At 41.3% G+C, this 25,066-nt stretch overlaps 1 protein-coding gene across 2 annotated transcripts in view; it reads left to right on the top strand.

Annotated features, from left to right (window-relative positions):
• Positions 1-18,795: 18,795 nt before the first annotated feature.
• NUP107 (nucleoporin 107) overlaps positions 18,796-25,066 on the top strand; it is a 52,560-nt gene continuing 46,289 nt past the window's right edge. Inside the window, exons 1-3 of one of the 2 annotated variants that reach the window (XM_007528407.3) lie at positions 18,796-18,920; positions 23,235-23,326; positions 24,639-24,719. In XM_007528407.3, coding sequence (XP_007528469.1) covers positions 18,913-18,920; positions 23,235-23,326; positions 24,639-24,719 — 181 coding nt within the window. In that variant the 5' untranslated portion in view covers positions 18,796-18,912. Of the gene's footprint in view, positions 18,921-19,244; positions 19,271-23,234; positions 23,327-24,638; positions 24,720-25,066 lie in introns of those variants that run through there. The other variant, XM_060194961.1, reaches the window with a different exon arrangement.

Below are 25,066 nucleotides of genomic sequence, written 5' to 3'. Positions count from 1 at the left end.
AAGGGAAGACAGAGAGGGAGAGAGAAAGATAGAAACATGCAGACCTGCTTCACCGCCCATGAAACGACTCCCCCTGCAGGTGGGGAGCCCGGGGCTCGAACCAGGATCTTTACGCTGGTCCTTGCGCTTTGCGCCACGTGCGCTTAACCCACTGCGCCACCGCCCGACCTTGGAGCAGAAATTTTTTATGGAAAAACTGGAGAATCAGTTTACAGTTTAACTGTGGGAGATGAAGGCAAGAGTGAAATACCTATTGTATTAGCAGAGTCAGTGGGATGATAGCGAAGATGATAAATAAAACATTGGCCTAAATATGTTTTTTTTCCTAAGACAAAGTTTAGGTTAAGTGAAACTTTTTTTTAAATTTATTTATTCCCTTTTGTTGTCTTTGTTGTTATATTGTAGTTATTATTGATGTCATTGTTGTTGGATAGGACAGAGAAAAATGGGAGAGAGGAGGGGAAGAAAGGGGTAGAGAAAGACACCTTTAGACCTGCTTCACCGCCTGTGAAGAGACTCCCCTGCAGGTGGGGAGCCGGGGCTGGAACAGGGAATCTTATGCCAGTCCTTGCGCCACCTGCGCTTAACCCGCTGCTCTACCGCCCGACTCTCTAAGTGAAACTTTAATGAGTATATTTTGAGCATAGGTAGACTTCAAACCCTGGCTCGTGGAAACCATGATTGTAAACAAAATTATTTTCAGGGAGGCCAGGTTGTAGCGTACCTGGTTGAATGCATATGATACAACACCCAAGGACCCGGGTTCAAGCCCCTGTCCCCACCTGCAGGTGTCTATGTGGTTAAGTGCACATAATTCTTTTTTTTATTTTACTTATTTATTTTTCCATTTTGTTGCCCATGTTTTTATTGTTGTAGCTATTATTGTTGTCATCGTTGTTGGATAGGACAGAGAGAAATGGAGAGGAGGGGAAGACAGAGAGGAGGGGAGAAAGACAGACACCTGCAGACCTGCTTCACCGCCTGTGAAGCGACTCCCCTGCAGGTGGGGATCCCGGGGCTGGAACCGGCCAGGATCCTTCGGCCGGTTCTTGCTTTTCGCGCCACATGCGCTTAACCCACTGCGCTACCGCCCGACTCCCAAGTGCACATAATTCTAAATACCGTGACCTGCTCAAGGATCCAGGTTCAAGCTCCCTGGCTCCTCACCTGCAGGGTGTATGCTTTACAAGTGGTGAAGCAGGTCTGCAGGTGTCTTTCTCCCTCTCTGTCTTCCCCTCCCCTCTCCATTTCTCTCTGTTCTATCCAATAAAAAAAAAGAAAAGAAAAAGAAAAAATGGCCACCAGAAGCAGTAGATTTATAGTGCTGGCACCGATTCCCAATAACTGGAGGAAACAAACAGGATATAATATATATAGATTAATGTATATTACTGGAAAACACATGGAGGAATATTTCAGTGATGCATATTTGAAATATTAGTGGCCATGGGAGTCGGGCGGTAGCACAGCGGGTTAAGCACACAAGGCGCAAAGCGCAAGGACTGGCGTAAGGATCCTGGTCCCAGCCCCCAGCTCCCCACCTGCAGGGGAGTCGCTTCACGGGCGGTGGAGCAGGTCTGCAAGTGTCTGTCTTTCTCTCTCCCTCTCTGTCTTCCCCTCCTTTCTCCATTTCTCTCTGTCCTATCCAACAACAATGGCATCAATAACAACAATAATAATAACCACAACAACGATAAAACAAGGGTAACAAAAGGGAAAAAAAATAGCCTTCAAGAGCAGTGGATTCATGGTGCAGGCACCAAGCCCCAGCAATAATCCTGGAGACAAAAAAATAAAAATAAAATATTTTGTTCCTCTTATTTTTCCTAAGTAGCATAAGTATTTTTGCATGCACGTGCACACACACACACACACACACAACATGAAGTTAGAGAAATGATTCTCCCCCCAAAGGATAGAGATAGAGAACTTGAAAGGGAAAGGAGAGAGAGAGAGAGAGAGAGAGAGAGAGAGACCTGCAGCATTACTTCACTGTTTATGAAGCTTTCTTTGTTAACGGAGACCAAGCACTTGAGCCTGGGTCCTTACACATGGTAACGTGTGCTCAGCCAGGTGCACCGCCACCCAGCCCCTGAGAAATGATTTCTTATTAGCTGAGTTCACATATTACTGATATATTTCTATTATTTTCTAAAAAGATAATGTCACTGGGAGTATGGATCGACAAGTCAATGCCCATGTTCAATGGGGAAGCAATTACAGAAGCCAGACCATCCACCCTCTGCAATCCACAACGACCCTGGATCCATACTCCCAGAGAGATAGAGAATAGGAAGGCTATCAGGGGAGGGGATGGGATATGGAGATTGGGTGGTGGGAATTGTGCAGAACTGTACCCCTCTTATTCTATGGTTTTGTTAATGTCTCCTTTCTTAAATAAAAAAAAAGATAATGACCTAGTAAAATAGTATATATTAGTTCCTAGAGCCACTGTAACAAAATACTACAGGTTTGGTGGGGAAAGGAAAGAAAAAGAAGGAAGGAAGGAAGGAAGGAAGGAAGGAAGGGAGGGATTATGGAAGTGCCAGAGATTGAACTCAGTACCTCATACTTTCTCTTTTTAAAAAATTTTTTGTATTTATTTATTCCCTTTTGTTGTCCTTGTTGTTTTATTCTTGTAGTTATTATTGATGTCGTTGTTGTTGGATAGGACAGAGAGAAATGGAGAGAGGAGGGGAAGACAGAGAGGGGGAGAGAAAGACAGACACCTGCAGACCTGCTTCACCGCCTGTGAAGTGACTCCCCTGCAGGTGGGGAGCCGGGGGCTCGAACCGGGATCCTTACGCCAGTCCTTGAGCTTTGTGCCATATGTGCTTAACCCACTGTGCTACTTCCCGACTCCCAATACCTCAGGCTTTCTAGTCAAACATCTCTATCCACTGTGCCACCTTCCAAGCCACCAGATTTGGTGGCTTAAAGTGACAAACTTGTGACTGGGGAAACAGCTCATCTGGTTGCCTATCAATCTTTCATGTCTGAAGTTCCCTGTTTAACCCCAGGCACCACATGTTCCAGAGTGGTGCTCTGTCTTGTCTCCTTTCTGTCTTATGTGACACTCTCTCACATGTAATAAAATCTTTACCAAGAAAAAAAAAAACCTTTTCTCAGTTCTGATGCATTCACAGTCCTTGCTCCCTCTAGTGGTACTAGGACAGAATACGTTCCCTGCCTCTGGCTTTCTTTGGTATTGGGCCAGTCACTCCAAACTCTTGCCTCCTCTCTGTCTGACTTCTTCCTTTTAAGGACATTTGTGTCGACATTTAGGGCCCACCCAGCTAATCAAGGCTAATCTCTTCTGAACATCATTAGTCACATCTGTAAACACCTGTTTTTCAAATAAAGGTAGTATTAACAGATTTGGGGACTAGATTTTGGGTATAATCTGAGAAACCTTTATCAGCCTGCTACATAATGTTTTGCTAATTTTACAGAAATAAAGACCAGTGTGGGTCTATTCAAAGATAATTCAAAACAAGTAGGATTGGGGGTCGGGCGGTAACCCAGTGGGTTAAGCACACGTGGCATAAAACGCAAGGACCAGCGTAAGTATTCCACTTTGAGCCCCCGGCTCCCCACCTGCAGGGGAGTCGCTTCACAGGCGGTGAAGCAGTTCTGCAGGTGTCTATCTTTCTCTCCCCCTCTCTGTCTTCCCCTCCTCTCTCCATTTCTCTCTGTTCTATCTAACAATGATGACATCAATAACAACAACAATAATAACCACAACAAGGATAAAACAACCAGGGCAACAAAAGGAAAAAAATGGCCTCCAGGAGCAGTGGATTTCTGCTGCAGGCACTGAGCTCCAGCAGTAACCCTGGAGGCAAAAAATAAAATAATAAAACAAAAACAAGTAGGGTTAAGGCAGCTGACGTAGAGGGTCTCCCTAGAGAGATACTACCTGAATATGCCCTGCACTGATGACTCTAGACCATGAGGCTCAGAATCAGCTAACTTTCAGGAGCTGATCAGTCTGGACTAATGCCACCACCATTCCAGAACTAATAAATATTAGTTAATAAATGAATATTGCGGATCATTAATTACAGTGAATTACTTTCCACTTGTTTGGGCATAATCCAACCTACCCTACATATTTTATATTTTGTCAGGGAAGACAGGAACTTCCACTGACTTAGATAAGGATTATTAGATATACGAGAACTTTTTTTTTTGCTTTCCTTTACATTTTCAAATACAGCTACACAGTTTACCCTCATCCTCACCCCAAATTTTTTCTTCTGCATTTAAATGAACATTTTATTTACTGCCTGCTTTTAGAAAGTGAGAGCCATATACAGATACAAAAATAAATGGGGGGAGCTGGGTGGTAGCACATCGGGCTAAGCACACATAGTACAAAGTGCAAAGACCTGCTAAAGGATCCCGGTTTGAGTCCCATCTTCCCACCTACAGGGGAGGGGGGTTGCTCCACAAGCGGTGAAGCAGGTCTGCAAGTGTATGTATTTCTCTCGCCATCTCTGTCTCCCCTCCTCTCTCAATTTCTCTCTGTCCTATCCAACAACGACATCAATAGCAACAACAATAATAACCACAACGATAAAACAACCAGGGCAACAAAAGGGAAAAAAAAAATAGCCTCCAGGAGCAGTGTATTCATAATGCAGACACCAAGCAATAACCCTGGAGGCAAAAAAAAGGAAAAAAAAAAAAAAAGGAAAAAATGGCCACGAGGAGCAGTAGATTCATAGTGCAGGAACTGAATGCCAGCAATTACCCTGGAGGCCAAAAAATAAATAATTAAACATATAAACAAAGAAATAAATAAATAAGTGAGGGGGCCTGGCAGTGGTACGCCCAGTTAAGCTAAGCACACAAAACACTAAGTACAAGGGCCCGCTCCAGGAGCTGGGTTTGAGCCCCAACTCCCCACCTGCAGGGGGATGCTTTACAAGTGATAAAGCAGGTCTGCAGGTTTATATCTTTCTCTCTCCCCCTCTATCTTCCCCTCCCCTCTCAATTTCTCTCTGTCCAATCTGATAAAATGGGGGGAGGTGACCACCAGGAGCAGTGGATTTGTAGAGCTGGTACTGAGCCCCACCCCCTCTGGAGGCAAAAAAAAAAAAAAGATGAATTTTATTCAAGCACACAGGATTGAGCCGATCCCCCAAAGCACTGAAAGTAGCTTTGGTACTGTGGTCTCTTTCATTCTTTCATTCTTTTTCTGCCCTGCTGCTTCTCTGGCTTTATCTAAAAAGAAGAAGAAGAAGGAGAAGAAGGAGAAGAAGGAGGAGGAGGAGGAAGGTCTTCTCCAGATAGGCCTTACGTGCTAATTATTTGAAATAATGATATAAGGAAATATAAAATATAAACTATCTGTGTAATTGACTATTTAAGACAAGTCCTCAGCAGTCAATTTCAGTCACATATACACACACACAAACACACACACACAATTTTTTTTAACTGCCTGCCCTAGAAATCTACCAATTCTGGCAGTAGTCATTTTTTTACTTTTATTTTCTTTTAACTCAATAGGACAGAGAGAGAGAACGACAGGCAAGAGTTAGTAAGAGAGGGAGAAAGAGAAAGACACCAGGAGCCCAGCTGCACTGCGCATGAAGCCACCTCCTTGCAGGTGGGAACAGGGACCTTGAACTCGGGTCTTTGCACCTGGTATCATGTGCACTCAACTGGTCGCTCCACTACCGGGGACCTAAGTTAGTCTTTCTTTGCTAGAATTTTTCTGTGAAAATTTTTGACTTCACTCATTCATTTCTTTGAATTTTTTCTGGCTTCAATAAAGCATAACTTGGATCATACAAGATCTTAACTAGAAGTGGGGGCTGGAGATAGCACAATCAGACTCTTCATGCCTGAGGCTCCAAGGTCCTAGGCTCAATCCTCCATACCTTAACTTTAACCTTAACCTTAACCTTAACCTTAACCTTAACCTTAACCTTAACCTTAACCTTAACCTTAACCTTAACCTTAACCTTAACCTTAACTGTTGTTAAAATTTCGGAGGCTCCTGCTGGGCGGGCTAGCTTCACGGGCGGGTAACAGAGACGCGGAGACAATGGCTGGGCAGGGAAGCTGTATTTCTTTATTCAGGAACAACGATTCATAAACTAAGACAAACTAATCACCAAACAGAACTCTGCTGTCTCTTTGCGGCGGCGCAAGCACTCTCTCTCACTCTGCAACTCTCCAACTCAGGAACCCTCTCCAACTCTCGAACTCTGGAACTCTCGAACTCTGCAACTTTGGAACTCTCCCGGGTTCCTTGGGGCGGGGCCAAGCAGGCCCGCGAAATTAACAGGACTGATCCAATTCTCTTGGCGGGGGAGAACTAGAACCCAGCGTAAAGCATACAACACTTAACCTTAACCTTAACTAAGCAGTGTTCTAGTAACACTAATAATAAAGTAAAATAAATCTTAACTGGAGCGGTTCAATTCCAGGCAGCACAAAGAATAGGCCAGTGCTCTGGGCTTCCTCTCCCTTTTATTTTCTCATTTTCTCTTCTGTCTTTGAGTAAGTAGAGTATGTCACCATAGAAGGAAGTGGCACTCAGTACCCCTGCCCTTGTCTACACTCAACCATACAAGATATTCTTGGCAGGATGTGGTGAATGACAGAGAATTTATGACTTATTACCCTAAGTTCCTTGCCAAAGGTCATGTTTAAGGGAAGGAAAAATGGACAGGTCTCAAGATATCATCCGAACAGTATTAATTTAAAACGCTAGCCTTCCCACTCCTGAAAAGGAAAAGCAATTCAGTTCCACCGGAGCCAGAGAAGCTGCATTACCCCAGGAGTTCATCTCCCCAATGCTATTCCATCATAAGAAAGGATTTGTTTCATTCTTTTTTAATTTAATTTATTGAATAGAGGCAGAGAGAACTCAAGAGGGAAGAAGGAGACAGACACCTGCAGGACTGCCTCACTGCTCATGAAGCTCTCCCCTGTATAGGTGGGGACAGGGATTTGAACTCCTGTCCAGGTAACATATGCTCTCAGTCAGGAGCGCCACTGTCCGATCCTAAGAAAGAGCTTTTTCTCAGTTCAGTTTCTCCTAAATGTCACTGATAGGAGTGTTATACTTATTCACAACAGACTTTATTTCACTTTGGAGACGAAAGATAACACATTTTAGGAAGCAAAAGATTTTGTGACAGGGTCTCCTTGACCTGCACAAAATACGTTCTAAAACACCATGAATTAACCCAAAAGATATTTAATATATAGAATTGGGCTGGAGGAAATAGCACATTGATTTACATGACATTCATGCATGAAGCACCAAAAGTCCTAAATTCAATCCCTGGCATCACCAGGTAAATAAATAAATAAACTTAAACCTAGTTTGACCATAACTTTTCTTTTCCAAAAGAAAAAAAAAAAAAATCAGGTGGGAGAGATGGCGTAATGGTTATGCAAAGAAACTCTCATGCTTGAGGCTCCAAAGCCCCAGGTTCAGTTCTCCATAGCACCATAAGCCACAGATGAGCATGTTTCTCTCTCTGTCTCTCTCATTAAAATAAAAAATAAGGCGGTGGAGCAGGCCTGCAGGTGTCTATCTTTCTCTCCCCCTCTCTGTCTTCCTCTCCTCTCTCCATTTCTCTCTGTCCTATCCAACAATGAACGACATCAACAACAACAATAATAATCACAACAAGGCTACAACAACAAGGGCAACAAAAGGGGGGGGAATGGCCTCCAGGAGCAGTGGATTCATGGTGCAGGCACTGAGTCCCAGCAATTACCCTGGAGGCAAATAAATAAATAAATAAATAAATAAATATAAATACACACACACATACACACATATATAGTTCTTTAAAATCTACAGAATAGGGGCCAGGTGGTGGTACACCTAGTGGAGAGCACAGTTGCAATGTGCAAGAACCCAGGTTTAAGCCCCAAGTCCCCATCTGCATGGGGAAATCTTCACAAGTGGTGAAGCAGTGCTGCAGGTGTCTCTCTCTCTCTCACTCTCTATCTCCCCCCTTCTTCTCAATTTCTGGCTGTCTATCTAATAAATAAATAAAGATAATAAAAAATCTGTAGAATAGTGGAGACAACTATCACATAGCAAATATTTATTTTTTGTAATTCTTTTTTAAATATTTTATTATCTTTATTTATTGGATAAAGATAGCCAGAAATCAAGGGAGGAGGGGGAGACAGAGAGGGAGAGAGAAAGAGAGACACCTGCAGACTTGCTTAACCACTAACAAAGCTTTCCTCCTGCAGGTAAGGTCTGAGGCCTCAAACCTGGGTCCTCATGCATTATAATATGTGCACTCAACCAGGTGTGCCACCACCTGGCCCCTCATATATCAATAATTAACCTGCCATTACTACATAATAATATTCTACAGAATCACCCCCATGCATAGTTTCTCTGTTCTCTTTCCTGCTGTTCCAACCAGGAAAGAGAATAAAAATCATATTATGAGAAATGACGAAAGAAAAAGAAAAACCAGTAAATGACAACTTAATCTATGTTCTTTGGCTTGATGTACCCATAAAATAAATATTCCTATATTAAAAACTCTTTGAGCTTTGAGTCGGGTGGTGGCACACCTGGTTGAGCACATATGTTACAGTGCGAAAGGACCCAGATTCAAGTCCCCGGTCCCCACCGGCAGGCGGGAAGCTTCACAAGTGGTGAAGCAGTGCTGCAGGTGTCTCTCTGTCTCTCTCCCTCTCTATCACTCCTTCCCTCTGAATTTCTGGCTGTCTCTATCCAATAAATAAATAAAGATAACAAAAAAAGTTCTCAATTGTAAAAAAAAAAAAGTAAAGAAAACAACTCACAAGCTCTGATAGTTGAGAGAGAAGAATGAAGAATAACATTAGCTATCATTTCCTGGGTTCTTCACTCTGTGCCACCCAGTGCTCTAAGTACTTTTTAATTTTATTTTATTTTTTAAATTTTTATTATATTTTACTTATTTATTATTGGGTAGAGCTTAAGAGAAATTGAGAGGAGGGGGGAAATAGAGAAAGAAATATATGGCGAGGGTAGGTAGAATAATGGTTATGCAAAGAGACTCTCAAGCCTGAGGTTTCAAGGTCCCAGGTTTAATCCCCCACACCACCATAAGCCAGAGCTCAACAGGGCTCTAGTATTTGTACCCCTCTTATCCTATGGTTTTTGTCACTGTTTATTTATTTATTGATTCCCTTTTGTTGCCCTTGTTGTTTTATTGTTGTAGTTACTATTGTTGTTGTTATTGATGGCGTCATTGTTGGATAGGACAGAGAGAAATGGAGGAGGGGAAGACAGAGGGGGAGAGAAAGACACCTGCAGACCTGCTTCACCGCTTATGAAGTGACTCCCCTACAGTTGGGGAGCCTGGGGCTCCAACCCAGACCCTTACACTGGTCCTTGCACTTTGCGCCACGTGCGCTTAACCGCTATATATAGCCTGACTCCCTCTAAGTACTTTTTTAATCCTTGAAATAATGTTACAAAAAACAGGGTGTATTAGTGTCTCCTAATCATGCTAATGGGTGTATTAAATCAATACAATTAAATATTCACTATAAACACTGGAAGATTAAAATATTTTTGCTGATATAAGTGAATTCCTCCATAGTGCAAAACAATCTATCAGAATATTTTCAGGAACATGAAAGTGGATGGATAGAAGATAGTATGCCAAAAAATCAATAATGAAAATGCTTGTTTCTAAACTAATAATAAGCACTTAGAAATCGGCATGGAAGTAAATATATATAACAAAAACTATACAACTCTCAAGGGAGTATTGATATGAAATCTTAGCAAAGTGCAGCCTGAGAACTAGCACAGTGACTTAAAGCATTGGAGTCTCCAGGATGAGGTCCCAAGTTTGATCTCTGGCATCACATGTGTAAGAGTTATGGTCTGGTTCTCTCTCTCCTCCCCCTTCTCCCCACCCCACCACCTATTAATAAAGAAATGCATAACTCTTCAAAAAGCAAAACAAAATGAGGATTTTAAAGAGGAAAAACTGTAAACGGTATAAATCACATTTTAAGCAAATGCTAATTCCCTGAATGTCTATTTCCCTAAACTAATAATGTAATATTCCAGTTTTAATTTCAACTGGATGAAATTTTGAAACTGAGTTTGAGCAGCCCAGCAGAGGAGCAGTGTATTAAGTGTATTAAGGACTGGATCCTCAGGCATGAGTTCCCAAGTTCGATCACCAGTATTGCATATGCTAGAGTTATGCTGTGGTTTGTGTCCTCTCTTTCTCTCTCTCTCTCTCTCTCTCTCACTTTCTTGCTCTCTTGCTCTTCCTTCCTTCTTCTTTCTCTCTCATAAAAAAACCAGTAGGACTGGGGAGATAGTAAATGGTTATGCAAACTGCTTTCCTGTCTGTTGCTCTGAGCTCTCAAATTCAATCCCTAACACCACCATAAACCAGAGCTGAGCAGTACTCTGATCTCTCTCTATTTGTATGTTTCCTTCTTTCTTTCTTACTCTCTTTCTCCCATGGTTATTGCTGAGGCCCGGTGTCTGCACTACAAATCCATTGTTCCTGGCAGTTATTATATATATATATATATATATTACATTTTAGTATAGTATATATATATATATATATATATATATATATATATATAGAGAGAGAGAGAGAGAGAGAGAGGATAGGATAGGGAGAAATTGAGAGAGGAGGAGAAATAGATAGGGAGAAAGATAGACAGCTGCAGACCTGCTTCACTACTCGTGAAGTGACACCTCCCCCCCCCCAGTTTCCTTCTTTCATTAAAAGTAAAATTATGGGGGCCGGGTGATAGTACAGCAGGTTAAGTGCACATGGTATGAAGCCCAAGGACCGGAGTAAGGATTCCGGTTTGAGCCCCCAGCTCTCCACCTACAGAGGATTACCTCACGAGCAGTGAAACAGGTCTGCAGGTGTCTGTCTTCCCCTCCTCTCTCGATTTCTCCCTGTCCTATCCAACAACATCAGCAAAAAAAAAAAAGTCCATCTCTTTTGATTTATGAACTAAATATACTACATTTCCAGTCATTAGAATAATATCTTGAAATTTTTACTGTGTTAAAGAGTAGATCCATGGCATCATGGATGTATGATTTATCCTCTTATGGATACGTTTTCATCAGTTCTTTAATTAGAATATATTTACTCATCGACAAAGATACCTATACACACACGGTGATGAATAATTCATTCAGATATCTATTAAATTGTTACACAATTTAATATTTTCAGCTGCCTGAGAGGTGGTTCACGGGATAGTGCTGAGCTCTTAGGCGTGAGATCTTGAGTTAGATCACTGGCACTGAACAAGCCGGAGTGATGCTCTGGTTCTCTTTCACTCGCAAGTCATCATCTATTCAGAGACTGATATATTTTGTTTTCCCTGGACACTTTCCCTCTTCCTGTCTTCATCCATTTTGCTCAGAATTTGAGCAGGAGTATGAGCAGTGCCTCCCATAGCCAGTCAAAAACTTTAGTCTGGGTGATGATCTAAATTAGTTGAGTGAACTGAAAGCTAGATTGCCTTTTCCTTCCTTTCTTTCTCTCTCTTTTTTTCTTTTTTTGCCTACACTACGAATCCACTGATCCTTCTTTTTTTTTTTTTTTTAATTTGATAGGACAGAGAGAAATTGAGAGGGGAGGGGAGATAAAGAAGGAGAGAAAGATAAGACACCTGTAGACCTGCTTCACTGCTTATGAAGTGTGCCCCCACAGGTGGGGGGGACCTCGAACCCAGATTCTAACACATGTCCTTGTGCTTCGTACTATGTGCACTTAACCTGGTGCACCACTGCCCCACCCCTAAATTACTTTTTTCTATCACAGAACTCACCCCTTGGCTTCTTTTAATTTTTTTCTGTTTTTCAATTTTTTACTATTATTTATTTTCCCTTTTTGTCTTTGTTGTTTTATTGTTGTAGTTATTATTGTTGCTGCTGGATAGGACAGAGATAAATGGAGAGGGGAGTAAGACAGAGGGGGAGAAAAAGACACCTGCAGACCTGCTTCACCACCTGTGAAGCAACTCCCCTGCTGGTGGGGGAGCAGGGGGCTCAAACCTGGGTCCTTATGCCGGACCTTGAACTTCGCACCACGTGCACTTAACCGTTGTGCTACCTCCTGACCTCCACCTCTTGGATTCTTATGCAAACCCCAGAGGAGAAAAGAGAGTCCCCAGTGATATATGAAGTTGAATTTCCTGCTTTTACAGCTCACTCATCCATTCAGGATGATGGTTCAAGTCAGAGCTAAGGCCAAATAGGAAAAATATTTTCAGCTGCCTGAGAGGTGGTTCACGGGATAGTGCTGAGCTCTCAGGCGTGAGATCTTGAGTTGGATCACTGGCACTGAACAAGCCGGAGTGATGCTCTGGTTCTCTTTCACTCGCATAAACAAATAATTCTAACATATATATCTAGATTTTTTTCAATGTGACTTTTCTTACCCTTTGAATTTGTGCACTAAGGCTGGTGCTAGAATTTTCTTTCCTAATAAAGTTAAAATTTTTTTTTATATTTGTTTTCCCTCTTGCTGCCCTTTTTTTTTATTGTTGTTGTAGTTATTGTTGTTGTTGTTATTGATGTCGTCGTTGTTAGATAAGACAGAGAGAAATGGAGAGAGGAGAGGAAGACAGAGAGGAGGAGAGAAAGACACCAGCAGACCTGCTTCACTGCCTGTGAAGCGACTCCCCTGCAGGTGGGGAGCCGAGGCTCAAACCCGGGTCCTTATGCCGGTCCTTGAGCTTTGCGCCACGTGCGCTTAACTGCTGCACTACCGCCGGACTCCCGCTTTATCGCTTTATTCTTTTTCTTTTTTATATATATTTATTTCTTTATCCCTTTTTTTTGCCCTTGTTGCTTTATTGTTGTAGTTATTACTGTTGTTGTTATTGATGTTGTTGAATAGGACAGAGAGAAATGGAGAGAGGAGGGGAAGAAGGGGGGGTGGGAGGGGGGAGAAAGACAACTGCAGACCTAGTTCACCGCTTGTGAAGCGACTCCCCAGCAGATGGGGAGCCGGGGCTCTTAGGCCGGTCCTTGGCACTTTGCGCCACGTGTGCTTAATCCGCTGTGCTACCGCCCCACTCCCAGTAAAATTTAAACCAAGTATAAATCGTGTCATTTAGAGAAAACAGAATAAAGCAATGCTCTTCCTACCAACCTCCTAGGTTATCCTTCAGAAACGTCAAAGTGTGTTTGATTTACAGGGATCTGTATCAAGCAGGGAAGTATGTGAAAACAGCAAAGTAAAATGCACAGGCTGCAATAATGGTTGTGTGGTTTAACTGAAGATTGTTCTACATGAACAGAAAGTAATGATTTTAGTTTTTCAGCCGCCCACAAGATCATGTCCACTATTGATGAGGCCCATGATGTCTGTAAAGAAGAATCATTATAATTGATTTATTTGTCTGGCAAACTTTTTGTCAGCAAGTTCACCACTACCTTGAAACTTTCACTGCTTTATGCTAAGATGCTGGAAGGAAAAGCTGCAAGAAAGCTTTTTTTTTTTTTTTTAGATAGGACAGAGAGAAATCTAGAGAGGAGGAGAAGACACAGATAGACACCTGCAGACCTGCTTCACCACCTGTGAAGCAACTCCCCTGCAGGTGGGGAGCCGGGTGCTAGAACCGGGATCTTTAGTCGAAGTCCTTGCGCTTCGTGCCACATGTGCTTAACCTGCTGCCGACACTCCAAGAAAGCTTGTATTGTATTAACCCTTAGTGTTAAGAGTCCCAAGAAGCAATACTATATGTAAGACTTTGTATTGGGGATAAATGCCAATGAACCTAACACAATCATCCAAAAATATTTATGTATATCTATGTTCACAGCAGCACAATCTGTAATTGCCAAAATCTGGAAGCAACTCAGGTGCCCAACAACAAATGAGATGCTGAGGGGAGTCGGGTGGTAGTGCAGCAGGTTAGCAGGTGGCACAAAGCTCAAAGACTAGCGTAAGGATCCTGGTTCCAGCCCTGGGCTCCCCATCTGCAGGGGAGTTGCTTCATAGGTGGTGAAGCAGGTCTGCAGGTGTCTTTCTCTCCCCCTCTCTGTCTTCCCCTCTTCTCTCTATTTCTCTCTGTCCTATACAACAATGATATCAATAACAACTACAACAATAAAACAAGCACAACATAAGGGAATAAACAAATATTAAAAAAAAAAACCAGATGAGATGCTGAGTAAGTTGTGGTGTATATACACAATGGAATACTACTCATCTGTCAAAATGATGAATTCACCTTCTTCACCTCATCTTGGATGGAGCTCAAAGGAATCGTGTTAAGTGAAATCAGTCAGAAAGAGAAGGAAGAATATGGAATGATCTCACTCATAGACAGAAGTTGAAAAATAAGAACAGAAGAGAAAACAGAAAGCAGAACTTGGACTGGAGTTGGTGTATTGCACCAAAGTAAAAGACTCTGGGGTGGGGGTGGGGGTTCAGGTCCTGGAAGACAGAGGAGGACCTAGTGGGTTTTGAATTGTTATGTGGAAAACTGAGAAATGTTACACATGTACAAGCTACTGTATTTTATTTTACTGTTGACTGTAAACCATTAATTCCCCAATAAAGAAAATTTTTAAAAATCACCCATATATCAATATATTGGTGAATGTTCAGGAATAAAAGAGTGACTTGAAATTCTGAAGTTTTACATTTCGTTCTTTCTTTCATTCTTCCTTTTTCTCTTTCTTTTTTTAATCTTTATTTATTGGATAGAGACAGGCAGAAATCAAGAGGGTGGGAAGGGGGAGGTGAGGGGGAGAGAAACAGAGAGACACCTGCAACACTGCTTCACCACTTGCAAAGTTTTCCCTCTGCAGGTGGGGACTGGGGACTTGAACGGGGGTCCTTGTGCATTGTAATGTGTGTGCTCAGCCAGGTGTGCCACAACGTAGCCCCCAAAGTTTTACATTTCACCCATCTATTTTCTTCTTCAAAATAAACTCAGCTTGAAAGGATACAAAGGAAGGACTGTGAGACATAAATTATTCAAGGGTTCTTACTGTTTTTACATTCCACAAGATTAAGATGATAAAGAGATCTTTTGAAGTGGTAGGGTACTGTAAAGTATCTATATATCATAGAATAGAATAAAATAAAAATGAAAATAAATTCAATCTGATTATACCAATGTGGATACTCTTATTAGAACTTTTTTTAGAAACTGATTTCTAATTAATACAATGGTATTAATTAGAAATGATTCACTAAATATAAAAAAATTGAGCACCTACTAAGTAAATAGTAGGTAAGTGAAATAAAAAAGCAAATGTATATAAATGAAATTTATATGGTCCCTGCTTCCTTGGAACTGAAAAGAGAGCAGGACATACGTACATTAAACATTTACTGCTTGTGATGCATTATAATATTAGTCTTTGAATTGTTATGTGGAAAACTGGGAAGTTATGCATGTACAAACTATTGTACTTTATTGTCAACTATAAACTATTAATCCCCCAATAAGGAAATTAAAAATATATTAGTCTGTTTATGGAGAGGTTATGATAGTCCCAACACTGTCCTAAGTGAGTTGCTCTTCGTAATAAATCTATGAGGTGATATTATTTTTTAATAGGAAAAGTATTTTACAGAAGGTCATTTGTCCAACACTCCTCAGGAGAGGCTCCATGATTTAACCCATGGAGACCATATTTCCTATAGCACCTCTCAGACTGCTACATATCGGAAGAGCTGGCAAAACAGCTCACCTGGATAGCATACTTGCTTTGTTATGGGCACAACCCAGGTTCAAGCCCAGCCCCACCACACTGAAAGAAGCTTTTGTTGCTGTGGTGTCTTTCTTTCTGTCTTTGCTTTTCTCTTCTCTCTTGCTTCTTCTTCTTCTGCCCCTTTAATTATTTGTTTTTATTTAGATAGAGAGACAGAGTGGAAGAGACAGAACACTGAAGCTTCTTCATTTTTCTTCTTTTAAAATTTTTTTGGGGTAGATAGCATAGTGGTTATACAAAGAGACTGTCATGCCTGAGGCTCCGAAGTCCCAGGTTCAATCCCCTGCACCACCATAAGCCAGAGCTGAGCAGTGCTCTGGTGTTTCTCTGTGTCTTTCTCTGCATCTCTTTCAAAAATAAAATAAATAAAATACTTCAAAAAAATTTTTAATTACTTTTTTTTATAGAGACAGCCAGAAATTGAGAGGGAAAGGGGTGATAGGGAGAGAGAGAGAGAGAGAGAGAGAGAAAGATACCTGCATCACTGCTTCACCACTTGTAATTTTTCTTTTCATCTTTTTTTAATCACTGAGGCTTCTTCAGTGTGGTGGTGGCCATACTCGAACCTGGGTAGGGCACATGGCAAAGCAGCACACTATCCAAATTAACTATCTCATCAGCCCTTTCTCTGTTTTTCTATTTGAAAAAAAAAAATCAGTCTGGAGCAGTGAAGCCCCAGTGATGACAAATAAATAAATAATATTATTTATCAGTATAAGGTTTTTTAAAATAAGCATGTTTACATATTTAGAGAAAATTTTAATTTAATGAAAAGTCACAGGTAGCATAAAGTGTCATCCATACATACAGGAGAGAACACCAGAGCATCACTCTAGCACATAATGCTAGGGTTTGAATCTGGGACCACACATTCACAGGTCAGAGGCTCTACCTAACTGCCACCACCCAGGACACTATTCCTTCCTTATGAAATAGAAGAGCATAAGGGAGAGAGAAGACCAGAGCACTACTCAGCTCTGGCGTATGGTGACACTAGGAACTGAACCTGAAGTCTCTGGGGCCTCACTCTGCAATTTGTGCTCTGACAGGCTGAATTATCTCTCTGGTCCCAGAATAAACTTTTGAGTGCAACAATTACATTTTCTCTATATTATAGAAGATGAAATTAAAGTGTAAAGAGATGAAATAATGTTATTGGGTGGAGGGTAGATAGCATAATGGTTATGCAAAGAGGCTCTCATGCCTGAGGCTTCAAAGTCCCAGGTTCAATCCCCCACACCACCATAAGCCAGAGCTGAACTGTGCTCTGGTAAAAAAAAAAAAAGAAAGAAAGAAAAAATGTTATCAAAAATCAAATGGACAAGATCCCATCACTGAACTGTACACCACTTTACTGGTAAGATAAACAAGTGTTGATAAAGCACCACATCTAAACTTTAACCTCCGTGTGAACTCAGAGGAAAGCTTTTTTTCTTCAGATCCGGTACCACCATCATCACCTTTGCCCCAGTGAAAAGACATAATGTACTCACTCTCAACAGCTTCTTCTAGTCCACAACCACATCCTTCCCTAGAAGCGTATCAGAGTCGTGTTGAGTCCTTCCACTAACTTTTCTCCTGCACAGGAAATTCAAATAACGTATTTGACTCAAGTGTACATAGTTGTTTTTTTTTTTTAATCATCTTTATTTATTGGATAGAGACTGCCAGAAATTGAGAAGGGAGAGACAGAGAGAGAAAGAGGCAGAGATATACCTGCAGCACTACTTCACCACTTTCGAAGCTTTCCCTCTCTCTGCAGGTGGAGGCTGGGGGCTTGAACCTGGGTCTTTGCACATTGTAATATGTGCACTCAACCAGGTGCACCACCACCCAGCCCCAAGTGTACATCGTTTAGTATATATAATATATATATATATATATATATATATATATATATATATATATATTCCCTCATAGCACTGCTCAGCTCTGTCTTATGGTGGTGCTAAGAATTGAACCTGGGGCCTCTCGGGCCTCAGACCTGCAAGTCTTTTTGCACAATCATTATGCTGTCTCCCCAGCCCCAGTCGATATTTATTTATTCATTTTCACTAGAGCACTACTCAGCTCTGGCTTATGGTGGTGCTAGGAATTGAAACTGGGACCTTACTGCCTCAGGCATGAAAATCATTTTGTAATGACCACTATGCTATCTCCTCAGCTCTATGCTTTGCATTTACATATTTTCCTTCCCTAACTTGTGAATTTGTTAAAATGCAGCATTTTAAAATTTACATATTTTCCTTCCCTAACTTGTGAATCCTTACACTGGTCCTTGCGCTTTGCATCACATGCGCTTAACCCATTGTGCTACCGCCCAACTCCCGTATTTCTATATTCTATATTATGATCAATATGTATGTCTGAATAGGTGAGTTTATATAATTTTTTTTAAATGAGTGAATGCTCTTTTTTCCCCCCCTATCTCCCAAGACCAAGCACAGTGCCTAGGGCATAATGGACACATAATAAATATTTGTCAGTGTGGGCTGAGGAGACAGCAGCATAATGGTTTTGCAAAACAGAACGTGTATACAGTGAGAGCAGGGCAGACAGTGTTACCGGATGCTCTGGCCCTGGTCCTTTCTCTGCCTATCATAAATAAGTTAATTGATTAAAAAATACATATATGATCAGTTATTTATTTTTATTTACTAAGGGAGACCAGAGTAAAATTCTGGCATATACATACTTCCTGACAGAAAATAGCAGAGACTTCACTTTTTTTTTTTTAAACACACGCATATTTTTTTAAAGAAATTAGGATAGACAGATAATTACAGCAATTCTCTAACTGCTCACTTTTTTTTTTTTTTTATGATTTCCTAGGCTATCTGTATACAACGTTAGACTTCCCTGGACCACGCCCATAAATGCCAATCTTACGGAGGCCTCAGCGGGACATCCCGCCCCCTGTCGCGTCACTGTCTCTCGTCCCGCCCAGCTTCGTAGTGTCGTCACACGCGGGCTTAACTTTGCGCCTGCGCATATAGCACCTATGGCAGTAAGCAAAGGAAGTTGCGCTTGCGCACGACAGGCACTTTTATTTTTCTTCCAATCGCCACCGGCTTGGTAAAGATTTATTTCCGAGTCCTAGGGTTTGCTTCCGGAGAGCGGGAAGGCTGAAACGCGGTGACTTGGTTACAGCTAGGCTTTCAGGTTTCTCGCTGGAGAAGGCTCGAGCCATGGACAGGTTAGTTGTAGTGACGACAACTGAGTTTGGAGACTTGTCTGTCCTGCTCGATGGTGGAACGAATAGGTGAAACCCGCCTTCCAGCAGCAGCCAAGGCGGGTCGGGTACTGACCCTAGGGCTCCTTCCCCGGGGTGGAAGACTGCAGCTGATGGAGGGAAGACATCGTGGATGGGAGGGGGGTATGGATAATGACATCCCTTGCCACGATGGGAGGGGGTTATGGATAATGACATCCCTTGCCTTGACACGGCGATTCTGCCGTCTTTTCCCACATTCAGGAAACATTTCCACAGCTGGGGTGGGCGGTATAGCAGATGGCCAGGTATTGGAGATGTTGAATGAATGATAGGTAAGCTACATAATCAAGTGGAGCAGGGACTTCAGCCTAGACTTTCTGATTACAATTTTTTTAAATAACTTTTTAAAATATTTATTCCCTTTTGTTGACCTTGTTGTTTTATTGCTATAGTTATTATTGTTGTTGTTGATGTCATTGTTTTTGGATAGGACAGAGAAATGGAGAGGAGGGGAATACAGGGGGAGAGAAAGACACCTGCAGACTTGCTTCATCGCCTATGAAGCAACTCCCCTGCAGGTGGGGGAGCCGGGGCCTTGAACCGGGATCCTTATGCCAGTCTCTGATTACAAATTTCAACCTCAAGTAGTTATTGAGATTCTCTCTAGGTCTCACCTTGGGATTATGCTAGCCCTGTTGCTGAGAATATGACTAAAAGTGTTTTTGTTTGTTTGTTTGCTTAGTGGGAGAGGCAGCCAAACACTAAGTACAAAGGGATAAATGTTTATACTGCTCTATGGGAAAAACGAGGGAGAAATTAAGGCCCCTGTCACAAGAGAGCAATGTGCACGACCTTTCAAAAGATAATTTTGTAGCTGATGTTTGAGCAGTTCTAGTAACTAATGTTAATTGAGAGCCTACTTCTTTCAGACGGTGTTAACGAGTTTAATCTACAAAGCTACATAACAATCCTAGAGCAAGTAGTTCTCTTTTCATAGACAGCCATTAAGGTAGAAGACTGCAAGGAACTTAGATAAATCAATAAACCAATCAAGTTGTCAACTAGAGTTTGAGTAACTAGTACCCAGGAGAGTATAAGTGCCAAGTTTTCTGTAGATGAATGGCCATTCTTCAGTGTTTTAGTATGAAAGTTTGTAACTGAATCTCTTAAGTTGGGGTTATATTGTAGAAACGATGCTCGAAAGTATAGACTTGAATCTGTGGGTCATATTGTGCAGTCTGAAGTGAAGAAAGAGTGTGTTACATTTTTATCATTAAGCACAAGTGTCTTAATTCACAGCATTTTATATTTGTGGCTTTGGCTAAAAATGACAGGCAACCTAGAGCATCTCAGCAATTATGTTGAGAATAGACTCTAGTTACTATGTAGATAAATTACTTGAAAGATGATTTCACTTAGTTTTTCATCTCATTAACTCAAGTAACAGGTTTTTTTTTTCATTGTATCCATGGTTTTTAAAAAAATATTCCCTTTTGTTGCCCTTGTAGTCATTATTATTATTGATGTCGTCGTAGTTGTTGGATAGGACAGAGAGAAAGACAGGAGGGAAAGACAGAGGGGGAGAGAAAGATAGACACCTGCAGACCTGTTTCACCACTTGTGAAGTGAATCCCCTGCAGGTGAAGGGCTCAAACCGGGATCCTTACACCGGTCCTTGGCTTTGCGCCACATGTGCCGCTGAGCTACCGCCCAACTCCCTTCATTTTCCCTTTTGTTGCCCTTGCTTTTTATTGTTGTTGTTGTTGTTATTCATGTTGTTGTTTTTAGATAGGACAGAGAGAAATGGAGAGAGGAGGGGAGGACAGATGAGGAGAGAAAGACAGACACCGGCAGACCTGCCTCACCACTTGTGAAGCGAATCCCCTGCAGATAGGGAGCCAAGGGCTCAAACTGGGATCCTTATGCTGGTCTTTGCGCTTCGCGCCACGTGCGCTTAAGCCGCTGTGCTACCGCCCGAATCTGTATCCATGGTTTTAAGTACTTGGAAACCTCAGCATTTAAAAAATATATTTATAATTTTTAATTTGACAGGAAAGAGAAATTGAGAGAGAAGAGGGTGAGAGAAAGACATCTGCAGCACTGCTTCACCACTTGTGAAGCTTCCCACCCTGCAGGTAGGAACTGGGTACTTGAACCCAGGTCCTTGCATATCCTAACATGTGTGCTCAACTAAGTTTGCCACCACCTAGTCCCAGAAAAAAATATTTGATTTTGTTATGAACCAGAGCACTGTTTAGCTGGGACTTAAGAGCTGTAGGCCTGGAAGTCTTTTTAAGATTTTATTTACTTCATTAATGAGAAAGATAGGAAAAGAGAAAGAAAGAACCAGATGTGCTGCTGACGATTGAACTCAGGACAGGTAACTATTCCATGCAACAAGAGAAAGATCTACCTTAATGAAACGATAATCTAAAAAATAGTGTCATTTTTTTGGTCTGCAAGACTAACTAGTGATTAACAGAGGGAAGGAAAAAGAGAGGGGCATACACTTATTTTTTTTTTTAATTTATTTCCTTATTGGGGAATTAATGTTTTACATTCAACAGTAAATACAATAGTTTGTACATGCATAACATTCCCCAGTTTCCCATTTAACAATACAACCCCCACTATGTCATTTATCATCCTTCATGGACCTGTATTCTCCCCACCCACCCACCCCAGAGTCTTTTACTTTGGTGCAATATGCCAATTCCATTTCAGGTTCTGCTTGTGTTTCTTTTCTGATCTTGTTTTTCAACTTCTGCCTGAGAGTGAGATCATCCCATATTCATCCTTCTGTTTCTGACTTATTTCACTCAACATGATTTTTTCAAGGTCCGTCCAAGATCGGCTGAAAACGGTGAAGTCACCATTTTTTACAGCTGAGTAGTATTCCATTGTGTATATATACCACAACTTGCTCAGCCACTCATCTGTTGTTGGACACCTGGGTTGCTTCCAGGTTTTGGCTATTACAAATTGTGCTGCCAAGAACATATGTGTACACAGATCTTTTTGGATGGATGTGTTGGGTTCCTTAGGATATATCCTCAGGAGAGGAATTGCAGGGTCATAGGGTAGGTCCATTTCTAGCCTTCTGAGAGTTCTCTAGACTGTTCTCCACAGAGGTTGGACCCATTGACATTCCCACCAGCAGTGTAGGAGGGTTCTTTTGACCCCATACCCTCTCCAGCATTTGCTGCTATTACCTTTTCTGATGTATGACATTCTCACAGGAGTGAAGTGATATCTCATTGTTGTCTTGATTTGCATTTCTCTGACAATCAGAGACTTGGAGCATTTTTTCATGTGTTTCTCGGCCTTTTGGATCTCTTCTGTGGTGAATATTCTGTCCAAGTCCTCCCCCCATTTTTGGATGGGGTTATTTTTTGTCTTATTGTTGCGTCTGGCAAGCTCTTTTTATATGTTGGTTATTAAACTCTTATCTGATGTATGGCATGTAAAGATCTTCTCCCATTCTGTGAGGGGTCTCTTGGTTTGGGTAGTGGTTTCTTTTGCTGTGAAGAAGCTTTTTAATTTGATGTAGTCCCATAGGTTTATACTTGCCTTAGTCTTCTTTGTAATTGGATTCGTTTCATTGGACATGTCTTTAAAATGTATGCGGAAAAGAGTTCTGCCAATATTTTCCTCTAAGTATTTGATAGTTTGTGGTCTAACATCCAAGTCCTTGATCCACTTGGAATTTCCTTTTGTATTTGGTGAAATACAGTGATTCAGTTTCATTCTTCTGCATGTTTCAACCCATTGTTTCCAACACCATTTGTTGAAGAGACTCTGCTTTCCTCATTGAATAGTCTGGGCCCCTTTGTCAAAGATTAGATGTCCATAGGTGTGGGGCCTCATTTCTGGGCTCTCAATTCTATTCCACTGGTCAGTGTGTCTATTCATGTTCCAGTACCAAGCAGTTTTAATGACAATGACTCTATAATACAGTTTGAGATCTGGGAATGGGGGCATACACTTATTTTCAGTGATGTACACTTGAAATACATGTTACTTCAACTAATAAATGAAGTAGGACTGTTATATTTCTATGTGTTTGAATACAGGAGGAAACAAGTGAATGCTAAAAAAAAATCAAATTTTGTACAGGTAAGATTTGGGCAGGTCTTTCAAGGCAGGCTTTGTATCCGAAAGAGCATTTTCAACAAAAACATCAAAGGCTTGGCTACTGTACTTTGACTTGGGGTCCTTTGCTCCAATCATGATGATAAAGTTCTTTGCAATGCTAATTCTCATTCATTCTCATGAGATTGATTTTTACTATTTTAGGAATGTCTTTGGAGAAATGTCATCCCCTGTCATCCGGGAGGCAGAAGTGACAAGGACTGCAAAGAAACAGAGCGCTCAAAAAAGAGTTTTACGTATCCTTTGCATTTTCAGCATCATTATAAAAATTATAGCTGGGGGACTGGGCGGTAGCGCAGCGGGTTAAGCGCACATGGCGCAAAGCGCAAGGACCAGCCTAGATCCAGGTTGGAGCCCTCAGCACCCCACTTGCAGAGGAGTCGCTTCACAACCAGTGAAGCAGGTCTTCAGGTGTCTATCTTTCTCTCCCCCTCTGTCTTCCCCTCCCCTCTCGATGTCTCTCTGCCCTATCCAACAAGGGCAGCAAAAGGGGAAAAAATAGCCTCCAGGAGCAGTGAATTCGTAGTGCAGTCACCGAGCTCCAGCGATAACCGTGGAGACAAAAAGGAAAAAAAAATAGTAACTGTTAGAATCATGATGATAGATGTAAGTTTTAAAACACAAACTATAGTAATAAAATGCTATAAAAAGTATTTGTGGGATCCGGGCAGTAGCAGCGGGTTAAGCGCATGTGGCGTAAAGCGCAAGGAACCGCGGAAGGATCGGGGTTTGAGCCCCCAGCTTCCCACCTGCAGGGGGGTCGCTTCACAGGCAGTGAAGCGGATCTGAAGGTGTCTTATCTTTCTCTCCCCCTCTCTGTTTTCCCCTCCTCCCTCGATTTCTCTGTGTTCTATCCAACAACAACGACAGCAATAACAACAATGATAAACAAGGACAACAAAAGGAAAAAATTAGCCTCCAGGAGCAGTGGATTTGTAGTGCAGGCACCAAGCCCCAGAGATAACCCTAGAGGCAAATTAAATAAAGAAATTAATTTTAAAAATAAACTAGTTTAAAATACCTATTTGCACCCTGGGAAATGACTGAACTGGTCGAGTGAGGGGTTCTTGTGCCTCATACTCCTACTTCAAGCACTGGTGTTGAATGTACACCTCTCTCAGTGTGAAACTCCATCTAATATGATATATTGTTTTAGATTAAAAAGAAAGTTAGTGTATTCTTAACTCCAAAGATAAATTATTTGGTAAACATAGTGCTGAAATTGCAGATTAAGATTTGTGTTTCCCTGAAAATAAGGGCAGCTGTCTTGCTGTTAACTGTGCTTAACTTTTGCAGAGACTAAATAACCTTAGTTAATTATTTGAAATCTGGTCAGGAATTCTTAGTTCAATGAATAGTTACCTAATTCTGATATCACGGGTTTTAAATTATAGAGGGGTAGTTATTCTTTGTGTAGAAAAAAAAGTAGTTGTTGTGAAATACCTTGTTTTTGAAATGTGTATGCACATAATTTGTATAGTATAGGTGTGGCTAGCTCCAACTTTAATGATGTCTTTATGTGGAAGACTTTCCTTAACTCTTCTACAGTTAGGGCATCCCAAGATGAAAATACTACTACACCAAGAAACCAGGCTATCCCTCGAACTCCTGGCTCATTTCGACTGCCTTGTAAGATTATTATTATTATTATTATTATTATATTTATTCCAGAGCACTGCTCAGCTCTGGCTTAATGGTGGTACAGGAGATTGAACTTGGGACCTTCGAGGCATGAAGTCCTTTTCCATAACCATTATGCTATCACTCCCCCCCCCTTTTTTTTTTACTCTTAAAGAATTTAATAATAATAGCTAACATAAGACATGTAAATATAGTATATGGTTTCAGAATCAATACTTAAGAGCAAGTAATGATTACAGTTATTGTTTGTTGACCTCTTACCATGTATAAGTCACTTTATGTAAACACACAATGACTGTGACATAGGTTACATCTCTATCTTGCCAAAATTGAGA

The sequence above is a fragment of the Erinaceus europaeus genome, chromosome 7 (genome assembly GCF_950295315.1).
Source record: "Erinaceus europaeus chromosome 7, mEriEur2.1, whole genome shotgun sequence".
NCBI classification, from domain to species: domain Eukaryota; kingdom Metazoa; phylum Chordata; class Mammalia; order Eulipotyphla; family Erinaceidae; genus Erinaceus; species Erinaceus europaeus.
The sequence above is the reverse complement of the archived record's forward strand: the minus strand, read 5'-3'. Positions and strand labels throughout refer to the sequence as shown.